The sequence below is a fragment of the Haemorhous mexicanus genome, chromosome 7, assembly GCF_027477595.1.
Source record: "Haemorhous mexicanus isolate bHaeMex1 chromosome 7, bHaeMex1.pri, whole genome shotgun sequence".
Lineage (NCBI taxonomy): Eukaryota > Metazoa > Chordata > Aves > Passeriformes > Fringillidae > Haemorhous > Haemorhous mexicanus.
The window spans coordinates 39961796-39983673 of NC_082347.1; the positions used below are offsets into that span (position 1 = coordinate 39961796).

General features: G+C 43.9%; 1 protein-coding gene across 1 annotated transcript in view; it reads right to left on the reverse strand.

Annotated features, from left to right (window-relative positions):
- The window catches only part of ADAM12 (ADAM metallopeptidase domain 12), a 180851-nt gene that overhangs the window by 69763 nt on the left and 89210 nt on the right, over positions 1 to 21878 (reverse strand). The window contains exons 4-5 of the mRNA XM_059852207.1: positions 8738 to 8816; positions 5196 to 5272 (exon numbers count right to left, since the gene is read on the reverse strand). Coding sequence (XP_059708190.1) covers positions 5196 to 5272; positions 8738 to 8816 — 156 coding nt within the window. The remainder of the gene's footprint in view (positions 1 to 5195; positions 5273 to 8737; positions 8817 to 21878) is intronic.

The window sequence follows — 21878 nt, forward strand, 5'->3', positions numbered from 1 at the left end:
TTTTTTCAATAGTTGATGTCTGGAGTGTCACATTGAAATCCCCTCTTCAGCTGTGTCTGGGCTGCAGTGAGTTCAGCCAGACCATCTGAAAAATGGTATTGGCAGCCTCGGGTACCATCACTCTGTAATCCCAGTCAAATGAGCATCAGTTCCATCCTGGGGCCTTCTCCCCATCCCTGTCCCTGTGGACACTGCATCTTTCAGCTGCTGATGAGGCTGGACAAAGACTGAACACTTTCTGTTTGTGTGACTGGGTCAATCACCCAACAATTGGGTAAAATATCTGAGGATATTCCAGTGCATTTTGGGGTTTCAGAAGAAAAAGGCTTCCTGGGAGATTTCTATCCTTAGGCTCCTGAGGAATTTTTGGGAGCACCTCTCAAGCTCTCCCCATCTAGGAGGTCACTGCTTTTGTAGCTGCACACTTCTATGCCAGAGTCCTCTGCCAGCCCCTGGCCCAGGGAGGTTTGTGCCCTTCTCCAGGCTGCAGTTCTGGGTGGATTCAGCACTCACAGGGAAGGTAAACAGGGAAAAATCATTGAAGTCTAAACAAATTTATCACAGAAGATGTGAGCGGTGGCCACAGGCCAAAATTATTTGCTAAAAACTTGAAGAGCCTCCAAGCTGGATAAACAGAAGGGTATTTCCTGAGGACAGGAAGGAAATGGCTCAGCTCTGTAGTACCTTCACCTTCCCACAAGCTCTGACAGTCTAATTGGCTTTCTGATCCAGATGGACACCCAGAAATCCTGATTAGCCATTGTTCCCTTTCCGTGCACTCAGCATTTCCTGAGCTCTCTCTGCCATTCAGCTCCTCCTTCTCAGAGGAGCCAGCAGGATACAGATTAAGGCATGATTATATTCTCCTCTAACCTGCATTTTAGGCAGCTCTCAGTGCCAATCCCACTATTTCTGCCGTTGTGCTCCTACGTGAGGTGAGGAGTTATGTGAAAGTAATGTGAGTGAGGATGGAACAGAGCTGAAAAATGTGAGTGTGCTTGAGAGAGCTGAGCCTCTTCTCTCCTCTTCATCTCTCACCCCTCTGCCTGCCTGAGAAACTTAAACCAGACCAACCTTAGTATTCAGATTTCACACAATTCTTCCTCATCACAGAACAATCACAAAATGTTCAGGAGCTAAAACCACCTTTCAACTGCTCAGCCTTGATGGCTGGGGGAGGTCAGAGCAAGGTTCCTCCAGCTCAGCTGCTCCTCTCTGGCCTTGGCCAACAGCAGGAGCTCAGGGGTCAGAGATAAGAACAGAACAAGCAGCCCCAGCTCTGAGAGCAGCAGTGTCAGGGACATCTCAGGGTTTGACAGCCCTGCAGAGGCTCCCTCAGCTCCCCTTCCCAAACTGTCACATCCTTTTGGGATCCATTGATACTCTCAGTGATCCACTGACACCCACCTGTGACAGCTCCAGCTTCGTTATGTGAATAAAAAAGCACTTTCCTTTGCTCTCAAGTTTCAGCTGATGTCTCCTAATGTTGAGGTTATGAAGAATATTCAGTGATTGTCCCCTCTCCTTTGTGACATTCAGCCTTGTTTCATCATGCTCCTTTTCTCCGTCATCGCCTTTCAAAAGTGACAAATCCTGGTCTATTTTCTCTCCTTGGATAAAAGCTGCTCCACACCTTTGATCACAATTTTTGCCCTTCTCTGTACCTCTTCTGGATACATTGCTTCTTCCTCTTCTGAGATGGAGCAGGGGAGGGTAAAACAAGAACTGCATGCAGAACTCAAGATGTGAGCGCTCTGTGGATTTATAAAGTGGTAATGAGGGTTCTTGTTTTATCCTCTATTTCTGTCTCAGTAATTCCTATGATCCCTTTTGCTACTCTGACTGCTGCTGAGCACTCAGGCTTCAGAGCACACTGAAATGTGGGACCTGTTCTTTATGAGTCGTTTCATGTCTTTTAATGAACTCTGCTGGTCTGGGGGAAAATGCACAGCCCCGACCTATCCACACCTGGAACAATGCCCAGGGTGACTGTCTGGTGGGAGGGGGAAGATACTGGTTCTCCAGGATTTCAGAGGGCTGACAGCATGCACTTCCTCTCATCAGATGTTTTTCAGGCACTTGAACCCCAGCTCCACAGCAGCAGCTGTGTGAGGTAGGTAAGAATCATTAAATGGATTTCACAGATGGAGAAACAGAGACAGAGAGATTTGTCTGATTCACTTAGAAACTGTCACAAAGCCAGGAACAGACCCTGAAAACGAGACCTGGCCTGGCCTCCCTTCCAACAGCTGCTGCAAGTGAAGGGGCTGCTCCAGGGACTGTCCCCACCTGGGGCTCCATGGCCACACAGTGCCTCATGTCTCTGCTCCTGCAGCCTGGAGTCTTTGTCATGCTGTGGAAAACAAGAGTCCCTGCTCCAGCAAGCTGGTGGCAAGTACATGATCCTGTCCTATCCTATCCCATCCCATCCTCTCCAGTCCTAGCCAGATCTGTTCTTTCAGGCCAGCAAAGGAAGCCAAGAAGTTCTTCTGGACTGTGCTTTTTTTGCAGCAGCCTGGGACAGTGGAAGGCGTCCCTGCCCATGGCAGGGGTGGAACTGGATGAACTTTCAGGTCCCTTCAACCCAAACCATTCTGTGTTTCTGTGATCAAGCACAGGCAGCATCTGGGAGTTATTCTGTCTGGGAATTGCTGCTGTAGGTTGTTTGTTGGAATCCTAGCTGCTGAGAATGTTAAACTTTCTGTGCTGAAAGGCACAGGCCCACAAAAGAACACTACAATTGACCTGAGGCTGTGGAGAAGGCTTCAAAAAATTGATAACACTAAGATTATAAGTGTGTAGTTGGTTAGAAGTATATAATATCACAAGGTAAAGAACTTGGAGTTTGGTGTTTTAGAATATAGAAATAAATATGAAACAAGATAGAGGTTTTAGGGCAGGTTGTTCTTCACCTTCTTCTTCCTTCTTCATAAGTTTGGGTAGTGTTTTGTAATTGCACAGCAAACTCCACATTAATGGCTTCAAGAGATCAGTTCTTGAGTTAAAAAATAAAATAATCTAAGTATCATTTCTTAATTGAATAGTCTAGTCTTAAAAGACCTTCTAACAAAAGATAGTTAGCCATTTTGTGCCTTACTAATGAAAGGTTACCAAAGCCACAGTTGTGAGGCTGTTTCACAAGTAAGAAATAACAAACACCTGAGTCCAAACATGAATTACTGTCTCAAGTGCCTTCAGTCCAGACCTAGAGAAACTGATAGTTGTTGGGCTGTGAAACAGGTTTGGTGGAGTGAATCAACAGGCACAGAACTCTTATCACAAACTGTTCCCACCCATGGACACTCTGTTTACCAATCTCAGCAGTGAAACCAGCACAGAAACTGAGATTTCTCCTCATCTGATCTCCTACTAGAACAAAACATGCACTGCAAAGGAAATTTCTGCAGTTTTGTACTGGAAAAGGTGCTGCAGAGAAGGAGCCTGATCCTGTCAGCTTGCACTTGGGGGACTTGTCTGCAACAGTGTCAGGAAAATGTCCCTGCCAGCATCTGCTGTCTTGACATGTCTGAACCACCTAAAGCTGGGAAAGGACTCTGGGAGCTCCACAATTGCAAAGAGAGACCTTTGGAGAATACAGAAAAGACTTCTAATGTGGAGAAGGGCATTTTTCTCTTCATTTCCAGGTAGCTCTGGAACAAGGACATCAATGCAGACCCTGTCCCATGAGGTACAAATTTCCCCTGTGGACCTTGCAGCATTGTGATCCTTTAACTAAAATACTGAGAGCTCTGCACTGGATTTTTACAGTTTTAAATTCTGGTTATGTTTTACAGTGAGAATGATGGATAAATGCTGACTGTTCATGCAAGGGGATGATTAAACTTTTGGAAGATGCTGGATCCATAGTGAAGCACCCAGAAAGCCTCTCTGTGTGGGAATAAGCCAAAGGAACCCCATCCACTAGAGCAAATGGGTCATTCCCAGAGGGAGAGGGTGCTGGGATCAAACTCTGCTCTCTCTGCTGCTGTCTGTGCCAGAGCTCCCTTACAAAAGCCTTGACAATGCCACTATTGCACAAAATGCAAAATCAAGGGGAAAAGATTCCAGCTACTCTTGCTGTTTGTAGATAAATTAAACCCAGAAAAGGCTGAGACAGCTGGAAATCTGACAGGAAAACTGGGTTTTCCAGGGAGAACCTAGAGCCAATTTACAGTTAATTACTGTGATTTGGAACAGCTCTGTGAGTAAATACCAGTCTCTGATTGTCCAAGTAAAAAAGATAATTGTTTCCTGAGCTGTGTCTGTTGTGAACGTGAAATTTTGTCAGCCCATTCCTTTGTCAAACTGGAAGAGGTTTGATTTTCAGCAACAGGAATCTGCTACTCTGCTGTTAACAAGCAGCTAAAATCCAAAAGCTGAGCATCCTACCTGCCATAAACACAATCACTGAGCTCCACAGCCATGCATGTTCTCTGTATCACAGAATCTTTGAGTCCCTGCTTTCTAAAGCCACCTCTCCCAGTGCTGAGGCTGCTGGACAATGAGTGATTCCACAGCTGGCAAAGCAGTGCTGACACCACTGCTGAAACAGTTTGGAGGACAAAGAAGCCTGGAAAGGCACTGGGCACTGCCAGTATGAAAATGTGCCAAGGAATGGGCACAGAGAGGGATGGGCAGCAGGAGAGAAGGGATGGCTCTTGGAAAACCCCCCAAAATTATGTTATCTATTCTTTGGTTTTTTCTTTTAAGAGCAACTAGAGGGAAAATGATTTGTAGGGATTCATCCAACATTTGAAAAAGAGATGGAATAAGGGAATTATATCTGTTGGAGAAGCTCTCTAAGATGACTGAGTCCAACCACTCCCAGCACTGCCAAGGCCACCTATGCCCCGTGTCCCCAAGTGCCACCTCCACCTGGATTTTAAATCCCTCCAGAGATGGGGACTCCACCACCCTGGGCAGCTGTGCCAGACCTGGACAAACCTTTCCATGAGGAAATTGTTCCCAAAATCCACCCTTGCCCAGCCTGAGGCCATTCCCTCTCCTCCTGTCCGTGTTCCCTGGGAGCAGAGCCCGAGGGTCCAGAGCAGAGCCACAAGGTCCCCCCTGATCCCCCTTTTCTCCAGGCTGAGCCCCTTCCCCAGCTCCCTCAGCCCCTTCCCCAATATTGCTTCATGCATTAAAAGCCAAACCAAGCACTCAGGAGCTCCCACACTGCTGAAACCTGGGCTCACCTGAGTCCTGAGCAGGTGCTGAGGCTGACGGAGGAGCCGGGGAAGCCCTGGACCTGGCCATGGTAAAAGCAGTGACCCTGTGCAGGAGGAGAAAACATTCCACTGGTCACAGATGCTCTTTGCTCCTGGGTTTCCAGCCCTTGTATTTCAAGGTGATTCTCACTTTCAGGCCACAGCATTCAGAACCTCACTGACAGCACCTTTCCTGTCCCACCAAATACTCTCTGTGCTTAACAGACCAAAGAGTCCTAAAGGAAAACCTTGGGTGCTCCTAAATCCCAAAAAGTTATAGGAGGTTTTTTGTTTGGTTTTGTGCTCTTATTTTGTGAAGGATCAATAATGTCAGATTTGTATGACTGACCCCCTTTTTCTGTGATTTCTATTTAAAGCTACAATAATTGAACATTTGATAATATTTTGTATTATTCTAATATTTTATATGATTTATATTATTTTAAATTTTTTTAAAATAAACAGATTAAAAAATCAGCTGCTGCATTTTACTGCTCTCTATATAGACTCCTAGTTTTATCTAAGGGCATTTAAATCTGTGTATCCCTATAGGAGGTAGGTATGTGAAAAGAGAAATATAACAAAGCCAATCCCAACCCTAGAACTTGAAATAAAAATCACAAAGTAAATGAAAGGGAAGGGAAACAGGTTGGAAAGGAAATTTTTTATTGAAATACCCAACCAAGTAGCCTGAATGTTATTAAAAACAACCAAGAATAAAGGGGGGGGGCTTCTATTTTGAGAGACAACATTCCAATTTCATTTTGTGCCTAGGTTATTACATTTCTTTAATAATCCACTGCTTGCAAAAGGCACCCACAACAGAGGGTTTCTAAGCTCATCCACATATCTGTCTGGAATCAAGGCTAATTTTATTGCTGACTAAAGGTTATATTGCATTCTCAATACCACCTGGAAAGTGAAAACTCTGCTGTGCAAGGCTCCCATCTGATTAGTGCAGAGGGAAGTTATCAGTGCTGCAGCACTCCAGCCATCTCCCTGTGCCTCTCATGGCTTGGTTCATTATTGCATTAATTAACCTTTCCAGGCTGGGGCACAGTTTCCACTCACAGCAGATTTCTTAAAAGCACCTTGGTTCTGGTGAAGAAAGCCACAGTCTGGGCAAGATGCAATGATTCAGACAGGAATTTTCTGCTAATAAGTTTATGCCAGGAATAATGTTTGTTTGATTTCCAGCACGAGCAAGTGAACCCAGAGCAGCCAGCTCTGACTTCCTAAACACAAATCTCAGTGGCTTTTGGCAGTGGAAGAAATGACAGGAACAGGGGGAGAGTGTTTCACTCTTGGGTATTTTTATCAACCCTCATATAGAGTCAGCAACACATTAGCAAAGATAAAGCCACAATAGAAGGGAGGGAGGCACAGACTGAATTTTTTGGGGTGATGACTTCAGTCACAATTGCTATGGATGTCAAACTTTCAGTCTGGGTGCACTATTTCACTTTATTTCAGTGATATCAGTTCCATGCATCCAGTTGAAAGAAGAAAAATCAATGCCCCTCCCACTCAAGCACTGAATCTTTTATATGCTAAAAGCAAAAAATAAAATAGGTTTATTCTCATTGCCTAAAGCAAGCATGAGGTGAAGTTCAGAGCTCCTGAGAAAGAAATCTTTGGGTTTGAGCATCACCAGAGCTGAGCAGAGGCCCAGTGAAATGGGGAGGGGAGCCAATATCTCATCCCACAGCTGCTGCTGTGGTCCAGCTGTCTTTATCTAAGAGTGAATTATGGCAAAAGGGCCTGATTTCTTTCCTTCTCCACATACAACTTGTCATTTTATTAACTCTGAGCTCCTGGTTGTGGCCCATTTCACAATTTCTCTGAGATCCAGCAATGTGATGCCAAAGTTCAATATCGAAAATGTAAACTTATCAGAGCATGGCTGCAACAGGACTGGGAGAAAATTGATTTCTAGCTCAGTAATTCCACTGAATTGTAGGATTTTTTTCTGCTATCAAATCTTTTTATTCCTGCAAACTAGTATATAAAATGGGTGACCCCTTAAAAACAAATAATTACCAAGGCTGATCCATCATACTTAAAACAGTATTCTACCCTTGCTTGAGATCATTTAATAAATAGCAGCTTTTGACAATTTTCCAGGTGCTATAAATTGAAAAATAACCTAGACACTGACTCGAGTGCTAGAGAACTGCCCAAGAGACAGCTCCACAAACCTGCCTTGACCTCCAGGCAGAATTTGACTAAGCAACTTTTCAATGGAAAATCGGATTTGGTTTCAACTCCAGACTGTATTGATGTCCTCAGCGAAGAAGAGATATAAAAATAAAATCAGAGACTTGTCTTTTCTCAGCTGTATTGCAGCATTTAATGAAAAATGAATGCACTGAGCTCTCTTTTTAGGCAGCAAAATGCACTGTCATTACTAATCATGACTTACTTTGCCATTTTGCTAACAGATATTGTATTTTAGCAAGGAAAACCTGTCATTAGCTGTACACAGACTCCTGTAAACTCAGGTAAATCTCTGAAACACTCATGTGTTTCATTTATTTCCTTTTACTTCCTTCAGGAGTCTCTGCAGCCTTCCTGCTCCCAAAACAAATGACTATTTTCTCCTGAGCTGATTTGGAAGGAGATATGAGCACCCAGCAAAATGAAAGCCCTGAAAGCTTTCGAGATGATTGCTTTACTTGGGGTGTCTGCAGCTATAATGAAGATGCTTCTTCAGAAGTAAGATGTTATGCAGAGAAATAATTCCTTCCCCCGATCCCAGCAAAGCCTGTTACGGATGGGAACACAAAGCATGGTGTCTCTGCTGGCAGTGTCAGTGAGTAAACACCATAACAGAGCAAATACTTTATGGGACTTAGGCAGATAAAAGATAAGCTTTGTAATTAAAATGGCTTGCTGCATTATTTCTAATTAAGGCATTCATGCTGTCAGAGGACAAAAAGCATTCCTGCCTTAAGGGGATTTTATTTGTAAAAAGCAGTTTTAACTGCTTCTTTTAACAAGCCATATTTTGTAAAGATCCATATTTATACATGTACATAAATACACAAATACAAGTATAAAGTACATCCACAACACATTTATGGCCTGGTTAAAAAAAAAACAAACCCAACCAACACCCTCCCCATGATTTCCCCAGTGAGGAAAGGCACTCAAGCCTTCCCACCTCTGACATGAACTTTTGCACTCTGGAAATGAGATATTTAGGGGCTTTTTTTCCCCCATACAGAAGGAGGATTTTTCTCCATAACTGATCAGCCATGGCTGCCACAATTATCACATTTTAATGGGTCTATTTCCAAGAAGCTGAAAAAAAACCCCTCACAAATGTTAAAAGCTCCGAGCTCGCTTTTAAAGGCTGCCTCTAAAAATTCATGTGTAGGATCAGAGCAGTCACAAAGACACTGAAGGCAACAGTAAAAAAAGAAAACCCACGTGTTGAGCTGTTTCATCCCAGGTCTCAGATCCTGGCAGAGGATATTTTGGATTTTAAGGATGAAGCACCACCTGTAGCCAGGACAGCCCAGCCTTACCGTGAGGTTGCGTGTGAGAACCACGTCAGTGCCATCCTGCAGATAATGGGTCTCTGTGAAGCCTCTGGCCAGCAGGCCCCTGGAAAAAACAGAGCACAGGGAACATTGAGGTCACCTCACCTTGAATTTACCCTTCAGTGGTTCTGTTTGAGATAAGGATCAAAGCCAGGCATTAAGGATTCAATGGCTACGGGGAATCAGGGAAAATGGAACTCCAAATATTGAAGCTGCAGGACACGAACACTTCCTGTGGTAATTGTGAATAGACTACAACTTTCCAGACTGCTTTCTCTTCCAAATGAGGACTCTGTGCCAGCACATTTCAGTGCTGAATCTTCCATGCAATTTTCAACACATTTTAGGTTAAATCTGGGGAGATCTGGGGTTTAGAGTATTGTTAAGTAATGGTGGTTTGTTGAAAAGGAAAATGTTTTCCCTGTGTTCCTTATTTTTCCATCTAATCTGTTGTATTCATCAGCAAGTGACCACCCAAAGACTAATTCAGCACTTGGTGAGTGAAACAAACTCCTCCTATTGACACTCCAGGGAAAACACTGCATGAACATCACAGAATTTACAGCACTGGATTTACCCTGCTCATCTGAAAGGATATTCACAAATGGAAATTTAATGATTTCACAGGAGACCGTGCAAGATCATGTCTGGGATGAGGCAGTTCGTTCCCATTCCCTCCACACTTCCCTTCCTGCCTTTGGCAACAAAATAAAAAAATTGGACTTGCAAGTGTCATTTTCCAGGAATCTCCAGGGAGGGGCATGTGTGGGACAACCACAAAAACTTCTCTTTTTGTAGGAACTCATCTCAGGCATCTGCCTCTTTTTAAAAAAAATAAGTGTTGCTATTGATCTGTTTTCAACTCCTTATCTAAAGAGCATTTCTGACAGAGGCTGGAGGAGGAACACTCATTCCCATTTACTCCTAACACAGGTTTTGGGTTGTGCTCCTCATCACAAACACCCTTGAGTTTGGACAAAATTTCTGGTGAGCTGCAAAAGCACAATATAGAAGGAGCCAAGAGATAAATGCCACCATCACCTTCAGAAAAGTGGAGAGTGTGGGATACCAAAAATCCCTGCTTTCCACAATGTCCATTCTGTTCCACTTCTAAGAGGTGTTTCTCCCTTGGGTTGTTCATTGGAACAAACCAGGCCCTTTCTTTTATTTACAGCTGCACCCTTGCAAATATTGTGGTGGGAACCATGACACAGTTGGGGTACACATTTCTTGTGTTTGTATAAACATTATAACTGGAGAACATAAACACACATTTAATTTTCATTACTGATTAATTTGCAGCACATTAATATACAGTGGCTCCATCAGGATCTGGTTGTGCTAGGAACTCTACAAACACTTAGTGTGGAGAAAACCCAGCTTTAAAAACCTCTGGAAAAAAATAATAATGAAACAAGACCAAAACTAAGAAATAACAGGAAAAAAAAAGAAAATAAGGAAGTGGCAAGACAAAAAAAAAAAAAAAAAAAAAAAAAAAAAAAAAAAAAAAAAGCCCCAACACATTATAGTGAGCATTCAAGCAGAGATTCTCACATTTAACTTTTAAATTTTTCAGCTTGTGGGAAATATTACCATATTAATAGACAGAGGATGTTAAAACACTGCAGCACTTGGTGGGTTTGTAGGAACTGGATCTCAGGCAAGCACCACACCCACAGCAGGATTTGGGTGCCCAACCAAACATCTCAGGTTGATTTAGATACACAATAATAAATAAATCCCATCAAGCAGCTCCACAGGGACGCCCGTGGGGCCTCAGAGGACACTTGGCTGCAGTGTTGATCTCACCTCTTGTGCCTGCAGCCCCCACAAACCCTGCCAGGAGCAAAGTGGGCTGGACCCAACAGTCATGGAAGGGTTTGGGTTGGAAGAGACCTTTGAGATCTTCCAGGCCCACACCTTCCCCTGTGCCAGGGTGCTCAGAGCTCCATCCAACATCCCTTGGGCACTGCCAGGGATCCAGGGGCAGCCACAGCTGCTCTGGGCACCCTGTGCCAGGGCCTGCCCACCCTGCCAGGGAACAATTCCTTCCCAAAATCCCATCTAAACCCACCCAGTGTCAGTTTGGAGCCAATCCCCTTGTCCTGTCACTACACCCTCTTGCAAAAAGTCCCTCTCTGTTTCCTACTGTCTCATTATGACAAAGAGCAGCTGCTTTCATAATTATCATTATTTATCTAACACTGCTAACTTCTGCACTTGGCAGGCATTAACTGCCTTTGTCAAGGCAAGATCCTACTGCTGAAGCCAACAGAGTTTCACCGTGCAGCTCTTGGAAATGGGATTCCATCCAGGACAGGGAGTGAGTTTCATTTAATGGGACAAAAGTACAGGTACAGGTAACAGATGTAGGAGAAGGGCAAAGTGATTGAGCAACTTGCTTTGTGCTCTGCTGTTTCCAAGGTGTTTGACAGCAATGATGATAAAGGTGACCTTTCTAACGCTGCTCATTCTGCTCTAAGGCACAGATTTAGAAAATACTTCACAGATCTGTGGGTTTGAACACCAGAAGGGATTTGTGATCACCAGCCTGTTCTGCCCCATTACAGGGGTCATCTGACCCAAATTTATCTACTGCTACAGTGACAGGGAAGGAACCAGATCCATTTTCCCACAGTAAAGAGCCCTTGCCTTGATCTCCCATGAAGATGGAGCTATCACAAACCTGGCAGGATTTTACCTAAGCCCAACCTAAACCCACTGCACTTTGCATCTGTTTCAACTGTGCCAACATTCAGTTTCCAGCCACTGGATTGGATCTCATTCCCTCACATCCGAGCTTTATTTTTGTTTGAGTCTTCCATGGAAAGCTCTTCCCACTAAAGTGAGGAAACATAGCAAGTAAACAAATTCCTGGTGTCAGCAATGTCCCTGTCAGGATGAAAGTTTGGTATAGATCCTGAAAACGCTGGCTGAAAGGAAGAATTCCCAGTGTGAGCTGTAAAAGACTGGTGAGAGCCCCGTGATGATGGAATCCCACTGTTGGACTGACCTAAGGATAGCAAAAGAATGTCCCAGTGTAGGACACAGAGCTGGGGCTGCCCCTGGATCCCTGGCAGTGCCCAAGGCCAGGTTGGACACTGGGGCTTGGAGCACCTGGGACAGGGGAAGGTGTCCCTGCCATGGCACTGGATGGGTTTAAGGTCCCTCCCAACCCAAACCATTCTGTGATTCCATGATATCAAACCATGGAAATTTCACGTGGCACTGGGAAAAGAGGAGAGCTTTGCAGGGCTCTGCACCAACCCTCCTTCCGTTGGTAACTCCGACATCAGTGCTGAGCCATCTGCTCTGCTGCCCCAGCCCTGCTGCTGCCAGCCTGACACTGAGCCAGGGAAAGGCTTTCCCCACACCCACAGGGTGAGCACCTCTGAGATGCTACCAGGGAGTCCAACAGCTCCTGGCCGAGGAAGGGGCTTTTATCCCCACTTAAAGTCCAGTATCCTAAAAGCTGTGTAGCTGGGTGTGTAGGATTGTCACAGACATATTTTATGAAAAACCCTTTTGCTAGGATTTTTTCTCCAGAGAAGCTGAGAGGCCTCAGAGGAAAAGAAAAACAATAATTATCTGCTGCTGTGGAATGCAACAGGTGCATCTTTGATTGGTCTCATGTGGTTGTTTTTAATTAATGGCCAATCACAGTCCAGCTGTCTCAGATTCTCTGGTCAGTCACAAGATTTTTATTATCATTCCTTTCCTTTCTATTCCTTTCAAGCCTTCTGATGAAATCCTTTCTTCTTTTCTTTTAGTTTAGTTTTATATCATAATATATCATAAAATAATAAATCAGCCTTCTGAAATGTGGAGTCAAGATTCTCATCTCTTCCCTTGTCCTGGGGACTCTCAAACACCACCACGTTGGGTTGGTGCCCAGGGACAGCAAGGAATTTCTTGACAGGTTATGAAAATTAAGTGTAACAAGCACTCAAATTCCACTTCTGAGTGTGCACCACTTCACTTTCCAATTATGGCAATGATGTTCAACATAGCAAACAATCAATCCAGCATATGTATCTATCAGGTAATTTAATTACCCTCCCACCCCCCAAAGACATGCAATACAATGGATTGATTTACATTTCTGGTTTTGACCCAGAGTAAAGGAGATTAATAGAAGAAAGTAAATTAATTTAGATGGCAAGCTACTTAACCTAATTGGATCAATGTAATTCTGAAAGAGCAGGGATCAAAATAACATTAATATATCATAGAGCAATTCATCATCATGTCTGGAGTTTCAAATGTTGCCAGCTACAATGCTCAGCAGCACCAGATGATTATCAATACATTGCCCTGCATGAAAGACAGAAACAAATGCTATGAAGAACTGCATCAGCTGCTTGATGTGAGTTTAAAAAATCAGCTGGAACAACATCACAACTTTCTCACTGATGCTCCAGAGATGCAGAAGTGCAATTCTTGAGCACAATCACTTACACACAATCACAGGATGCTTTGGGAAGGAAGGGACTGTAAAGCCCATCCAGTTCCACCCCCTGCCATGGGCACAGACACCTTCCACCAGACCAGGTTGTTCAGGATCAAATTTCCCAGAACCAAATGAAAAAGTAGAAGCTTCCATGGCCCAGAAAGATAAATTTTATGTCTCCTGATCTCTGACAGACACAGCACAGGCTCCCTCATCCTCTGTAAGTCAGCAGAAAGCTTCCATGTCAGACTTGCTGAAACATTTTCATGTGTCAAGCAAGTAACTAAGCCTCAGAGAATATGATGAATTTTATTTAAACTTCTAATCCTCACCTTCCTGGCCCCCCACAAGGTGAAATCTGAGGTGGTTTGTTTGGGGAGGGGAAAAGTGTCCTGGTTCAAGCACATCAGATTTTTTTCCCTCAATCCATTTAATGACAGGAGTGGTAATTTAACACACTGCCTCTCACTTGCAAATGAGAAAATCAGTCTCTGCTCTCCAGGCACCGATATATTATTTCAAAAGGTTATAATGATATTTCATCACCCAGGGAGAGTCAGACAGACAGTCACAGGAGCCAGAGATGGAAAAAATCTAGTGGATCATAGCAAGGGCCTCCTGGAAGCCAAGTGTGCCATGGATCAGACCAGGCTCTGCCCCATGGAGCTGCAAATGTCAGAAGCAACGCTGATGCCACCACCTTCCAGGGGAGGTCACTTTGCATTCCAAGAGATGTTACTGTCATGATGCATTTCCCAAAATCCAGCCTTTTCCAGTTTTTCCTAGCCCACTTCTCTCACCAGCTGAGACAATTGCTTTCCTTCTTGGTACAGCTGACATTTGCACAGTGATGGAAATGCATATTATTATTATTATTAATGAAAAAAAAGTGCAGATTATTACCCAATTGTCCTTCAGCCATCCAGGCACCAAGCACAGAATATCAGGCTGTAAAACAGGACAAGAACTGTGCACTCTTCATGTCAGTGCTACTCAGGAAAAATCTCAGCATCAATCATCTCAGCAGGAGCAGACCCTGGGGTGCAGCATCACAGGGATGCCCCCGTTTGGTTACCTGGTTCCTCAGTAGTGGAGAGAAGGTGCTGGCCCCACTGACCTCTGGAGAGGAACAGAACTCTCTGTGTGCTCTGAAGGCTGATCTTCTGCTCCCCCTTGCCTTTGATTCACAGCTCTGTGCACTCACTCTGCTGTAGGAACTGCTGTTTCAGGAAGAACAAGAAATATTCCTGTGGCTCTGTAAAGGATGGCAGTCAGTGCCCACAGAGGTGGTGCAGGGCTGGCTCAGGTGTGCCTGTGCTCCTCCCCTCCCCTCAGGGTGCTGCCTGCAGTCACACACCCCTGACCTTTACTCAGAGATTTTTCCCCATGATAAGTGCCTGTTTTCTCCCCCACTCAAGCACTGCCTCACTCTGTTACACAAACTCTTATTAAAACCCCTCTGGCAATGCATTTGAAACCTTTCCTACATCTGGGGGAGGTGAGGAGACTGAAGCAGGATGGTGAACAGGCAGTTATAAAAAATGTCATTTATTCTGCCTGCTGACACCAGCCTACTCCATTAATTCTTAAGTATCTCAATTCAGGTCATTTTGACCTTTACACAGAAATTAGTTGTTATTTCTTCAATTGCTGCATTTTTCCCAGGTACATCCAGAGGAATAAACAAACCTGTTGAACCTGCTGCCTCTGCTGTGGTGGTCTCAGGGCAAGCACTCACAAAGGGGATGTTCACAGAGGTGTTTTTCAATTCTTCTTTCTCATTACAATGTAAAAAATGAGTTCAGCATGGGTAATGAGTTTCCCATGCACGGGTACCTAACACCATTCTATTCACAAAACCATCTCATATTCTCTAAACACACCACACTCCTTCCCTTGTTTAATTATCTTAAGTGATTTGAACTGCTTTTGGACATTTTCCCATTGAATGTCTCCACTTCATAATATCCTATCTGCCACACTCCAGTGTGCTGCCACAGAGGGGCTGCAATGTCATAATTGAAGAACCTGAGAGATTGAAATTCGTGAGCTTAATTAGCACAACAATTCAGAGGCAAAGAAGGGAGTAAAATAAAACTATAATAGCTGGGAAATCAACCAAGCATCCAAAGTTTCAACAGTAACTCCATGGTAGTAGCCTGCAGCCTATTTCACATGGTCTGGAGATAGACAATTTGAGTAGATCATACACTAGATTTGGAAAATAAGTCTTTGTGCTTGCACCCAGTCCTTTTGATGCAGAATATAATCATATAATCACATAATTCATATAATCCTGTGCCTACTGGAGTCCATGTTCAAATATATCCCCTGCAATGGGTGGAACAGTGCCTGGCACACTCAGAACCAGTTCTGACAAACACATGCTGCAGGTGAGATCCATGCCCTGGGTGATCCCTGGACAGTGTGTGGGAACAGGCACTCCCATCCTCAGCAGCTCTCTGGCCTGCTGAGAACAGGAAGAGAAGAGAGATAAATCCTTCTTTTAAAGCCCCCAAGCACCCAGTGCTCATAACTTGTCACTGCATGTGGTGGCAGCGTGCAGAAAACCCAACAAACCTGAGGAGCTGAGGGAGGAACACAGCTACCTGGCTGGCCATCACCCAGTGATGGAGAGCTTTCTTCTTTCCTGACTGCTGGGCAAACAGTCCCTGAGCTTCACCTCCCCAAATTCCAATGGGCAAAGACTGAAATGAAACCCAGCACGTTGGTGGCCTCCCTCGCCGTTCTGGGCCCTCAGTGCACACCCCACTTCCATCACTCACTGTCACATTTATGTCACCATACACCTGCCAAAACTCCAGCATTTATTTATCACTCTAATTCCAAAATGTTGATGAAGAGACTACTGCTAAGCAGTGTGTGGGGAAAGCATATAGAAGATAAATAACACTTTTACAACAAAGTAGATGGGTAACAACAAATTATTTCCCTAAATGGCTTAACTTGGTCAAGATGTCCAAGGTGTTCCTAATGGGATGGGTTTAGGTGACCCTACACCTCAGATGGGCATTGAGGGAAGAAACAACACCCAGGGCAGGTGTGGGGGAATCAAAGGAAGACCAGCAAGGCTCACTGTGTCTTCACATAGCAGAACTTCTCCAGCAGAGCAGGAGAGGGAATGGCAGCACTTCCACGGACTCTGAGTGGAGCTGATCAACCTCACACATCCCAAAAGCCAAACTCACAACTGGATTCCCAGCATTCCCAGGTTAACCTCAAAGACTCAGCCTGACTGCTTTTCATTGTCCAGTTCTGATATCCCAGAGCTTACAGCACCTCTCCTGGAGTGGTGCTTGTGAGGAATATTTAGGATCAGCTCCCTGAGCTTCCCTGTGTGCTGGATTAACAGAAATCCTATCACTGGGTCAGCTGGGCTGGGTGCCATGAAAAGCAAACATTTCAGGAAAGGCTCCAGAAAAACACAAGCCACAAATCCTTGTCAGTGACAGAGAGGTGCTGGTGCTTATTGGCTAATGGATTTTGGATGGGAAAACACAATTCTGCAGATTTAGGCAAAGCCTGTGGGCTGCCTGCTTTGGGGAGACTTTACTGCTCGAGCTGCTCTGAGTGGTTTCAATTTCAGGTAATGGAAGTGGCTGCAGTGAAACCCTGCAGCAATGTGCCAAAAGTGAAATAACCACTGCACTCCTGCTCCTCTGCAGTGCCTGGGGCAGGGATCAGAGGAATTGCTCTGCCACCCTGCAGGCTGAGCCCAGACCCATCTGTGTGAGAATTCTGGACTGAAGACTGACACTGCTCTGGAGCTTCCTGGAAGCTTCTGGAAGGCTGCCCTTCCACAGATCTGCTCCTTTCATGGCAGTGCTGTGGCTGCTGATGGAAAGCACACTTCCCAGCGTTGTGCTTCTGCTAAAAGTTGTACAAGATAATCAAAGAGCTTTTTTGTGACGTTCTGACCTTGCCCAGTACAGAGCTGGAGCTGCAGGTGCAGCGAGCCCTGAACCAAACCAAGGCTTGAAAGGCCCCCCAGGATCCCTGAGATGTTTCAGGAGTTCAGAGGCACAAACATCACAGGTTGTTGGAACCCTGGGTACCGAGAATTTTACACTTCCTGTACTGACAAACACTGATCCCCCAAAAACCAATTCACCTGAAGCCGTAGAGAAAACTTCCAAAATTGAATAACAAAACTAATATTCTGAGTGTGTAGCTTGAATAGAAATGTGTAATATCACACAGTAGAAAACTTAAAGTCTTAAAATATAAGAATACATATAAAACAAGATAGAACTTTTAAAGCAGACTAGTTCTTTACCTTCTTCACCTTCTTCTTCATGAGTTTAGGCAGTATAATTAAATTTAAAAATCCACATTGCAGAACATAAGTAGGTAGTTATTAAGTTAAAAGTAAAAATAATTTAAGTGTCATTTCTTAATGAGACAGTTTATCCTTAAAAAGCCTTATAAAAAAAGAGATACAACTCAGTATTTAACTCATTACTACAGAGCTCACAGTTTGTGAAACTGTAACATAAATAAAAACTAATAAACATCTGAATCCAAACAAAAAATACCCTCTCACATATTTAATCCCAACTTTAAGAAAAAAACCAAAAAACCCAACCAAAAATCCACAAAAAGTGGCAGACATGATGTTTCTAATGCATTATTTTCCAACATGCCAGCACTGCCCTTGATAAAACTAAAACATTCTTCCTAGGCCCTGTAGCACTCCTAGGATGGCATATTTTCAGTCAGTAGTGAGTCTGGAGATACTGGGCTGGAGAGCTGTCAGATTCTATTTGAAATGTCTCAGTTAATTAAATATGTCACTCGTAGCTGAGTAAAATTATGCTGCTGAACAGATGTCACTGGGCAAACTGTCTGCCTGCACTTGCATCTGAACATTTTCAGACTGCTACGGAATTCTGCTGAAAAGATCCAAGAAAACTGCTCTTAACATGGAACATTTATAAACTTAGAAATTTGAGTGAGTCCAATGAAAAATCAGAACTTATTAAAATAGAACTAACGACATGCAAACAGAGCTGTGGGATTACAAAAGGTTATTGCAAGCATCTGCAATACTTTTAGGAAGCCAAGCTCCTACAGTAATAAAAAGTCACTGAGCCTAAGTTTATCCTTAGACTCCAACAACAATTACATCCTTTTTGTACCTTATTCTTGCTTTGGAGTGTGTGCCTGCAGGCTTGCATTTGCATTTTTAATTTTAAAGAAGTTTTATTGCCATTTCTGCCAATTTGTCGGAACATGAAATTGTATTTTTGTTTTAAACTAAACCCACGATTTCCTCCTTGCCACCAGCATGAACCATTTGCTCTAGGCAGGCTGTGCTCATATTTCACTTGCAGAATCATGGACTCTCAGAGATAGATCTTCATTTTGTCCTGTGCCTCTGTGTCCCTCTCACTAACCTTATAAAATGCTGGGTGAAGAGGGCAGAGATCCTAAGGAGATCTCTGTGTTTAAATCTGTGTTTCAATCCCAAGCCTGTAAATCTGCCTTAAAACTCAGTAGGTGCAAAAGCCCTAAAATAAATGGCAGCTTGTCAATCCAAAGGTCCACCTAGTACTATATTCTGTCTCCCCCAGTGGCCAGTACTGAGGATATAACTCATGAAGAGGAGAAACATTCTCCATCTCCCCAAAATACTGCTCCTGCTCTGCCTCTGAATCCTCTGTGAGCCAGGGATCAATGCAGGCTGGAAGCTGAGATTAAACACAAGCTCACAAGGGTTTTCTCAGTGTCTCCTGCCACTCTTCCTCCCCAGTTAAAGCAGTGACTTCCATGAAGATCAATTAATTTGGCAGCACAACCAGGCTGCAGCTCTGTGCTCAGGCTCTGGGGGCTGCTCCTGTGGAGAGGGCTTTGATTTCAGTGCCCAGCACAAAACCCAAGTTCAGTAGGACAGAAAACCAGCCAGGAACATCCCTACCACGTCAGGAACCTGGGTGGATTTGTTTGGAGCTGCCTGGGAATGCTCATGGGATTTTCTAGGGTGTGAGGGTTGTTCTTACCTGTGTAGGACCCCTGTTAGCACCACTCCCATCCAAAACCCCACAGCTGCTCTCTGGCTCTGCCAGCAGCACATTTCTTGCACACAGGTGTCACTGGATGACACCTGAACCACTTTTTAAACAAGCACATCCTCAAAGACCCCACCCTCAGCCCCTGGCCTGGGAACACATCCCAAACTCCGAGCAGCTGCTGGGATATGGCACTGTGGTCCTGGGAAAGCCTGCAGGGATATTTCAAATAACATCAGGCTACTCTCTCAGGAGATGATGGCTCATTTCCAACTAACTCTGTTTCAAAATATGACTTAAAATTAGGATGAGGTGATTCAAAACAAAACCTGGGCCTGAGCTACCAAGCAATGAGTGAGTTTTTAGGGTGAAGGCAGCTGAAAGGATGTGGGTTGAAATATTCCTCCTTCCTTTCTCTTTCTTAGCCATTAATTATGTTCCTACATTCCCTGCATTTTGCTTTAATCTTTCTCCATCATCTCTCCTTTTCCCTGCATCATTCCCACCCAGCCTCTTTCATCAGCTCTTGCATGCTGAGGTTTATTACTCAACAGGAGAAACATTTTCCTTGGTACATAAAAACACAAAAAAGCAACACAACCATGCTGGGGCTTTTCTTTAACAAGCCTGAAACCTGTGGGTACCACAGCAGGGTGTGAGCCTGGCACCTGTCAGTGCCCAGCTCCACAAGATGTGGCATCAATGGGACCTCTAAAGGAGGTGACACTGCTCACCATCCCTGCTGGCAGGTCAGGCTCCATGCTGGTGTTTTTCAGGCAGCAGAGGAAAAATAACCACTGAAATCAGGAAGGGTAAATTAGTTTTTAACGTCTTTCTTTGCTTTTTCACCTCTCTCTCTGCTCTGCACTTCCCCTGAATCTAATTCCTTGACTCTGCCATGTGTCAGACCCCTTGATGAGCAAATTAAAGCCATCAATCCAACACAAATGCCTGCAGGGGAGCACCAGAGCAAGGCCCGTGGCTTTGGGGAGCTGAGCCACGACCGAGCAGATGGACGTGGGAAGGAAGGACAGCAGAGGGCTGAGCCAGCAGCATCCCTCCTCCTCCTCCTCCTGCTGCTGCACTCACAACACAGAGAGAAACCCCACAGCCCAGCTCCCTCTTCCCGTGCTCATTTAGGAGCTGATGAACGTCACAGGCAGATTCTGACTCCTCTCTGTGTTGAGGTTTTTGGTCCAAACTCGCTCCTCACCCACTCTGAGGCTGCACTGAAGTCACTGGTTTAGTGAGAGAAGGATCAGACACCATCTTTTAGTGGTTAAGACACAAAATTATAATTTTCTTTTCAATTCCAGGAAGTAATTAGTTTATAATAACATTTAACATTTAGTTGCTGACAGAGATATGACACTTATCTTACATAAGTCATTTTAATTATTCCTACTAACCAAGACCTCAAAAATATTGTGCAGTCTGAGCTAACAATGCCTTCCCAGATATTTCTGGTTCTACTGTCATTTGAAAAATTGATGCCTAGAGCATCAGCATTTATCAAGCTCATTATAGATTTCATCCAAATGACTACAGATAATTAAAAGTATGCTTCATTTTTATTGTAATGTTTTCCCCCCTAACACTGCAAAGTAATTCCGTTGTTGCTCAGGGTTTCAGGAATTAATGCAGACTCATCTGCCAGAAAATGAAGTTCCACAGGATTATAGGCAAACTATTCACATGCCCAGATGTGAGTCAAACGTGCAGAAATTATATGTGCACACACACAAATATATTCATATATATAATTTGGAGTCCTATATGCATTTTCACATACATTAAACAGCCTCAAAAATGAATTGCCAATTCAGAGAGAGCTACAGACTCTTGGGTAACCACTCCCTGAAAATCAGTCTTCTCTAGAGCACTTGGGCAAGTTGGACACACAAAAAATCCCTTCAGAATTTTATTTAATACTTACATTTATCTGATTGTATATGAAAAATATGCACCTGGTGCCCCATCCTCTTACATCACACAGATTTATTCACATTTAAATGCAGCAAGTTTATGCTACTACTGCTGACCTGAGAAATGCTGGCAGCCTTTGCTTTATTTTGTGTAACTGTGTGAAGAAACAAGTATTTTTGGGAAACTGTTCAAGAGGATTCTGGAGAGCCCCCCTGCCCCAGCTAAGGTTTAAGTGATGTACTGAAAGTTTTTAGTGATGTAAAACCCTTCAGGAGATTTCTGAGCTGGCTGGGCTTGCTCTGCAGTGGGAACTGTGTCATGCACAAGTGAAAATTAGGATTTCTGGATAAAAGTACCATTGTATTTCCACACAGAACTGAATGAAATTTTAAAAATTCTATTATTCATGGATCAGGCTATGTCTGTCATGCCTGGAACTGCTATGACTCTTGTTAATAATGCCCATACAGAACTATAAAATTGATGGGGTTTTACTGCTTCTGAATTTGCAGCATTTAGTACAGCCCTGAGTTTGACTGGCACAACCACCACACATTGCACACAGAAATCTGCTTCATCCCAGCATCCCTAACACTACTTGAATTAATTAACTTCATGTGTGATCAATTTTCCTTGGCACCCCCTTATCACCAAGAGCTTTATGTTTTTACATGACTTTCCATGTTACTTTGAAACTCAGATCACCTATAAATAGCAGTGG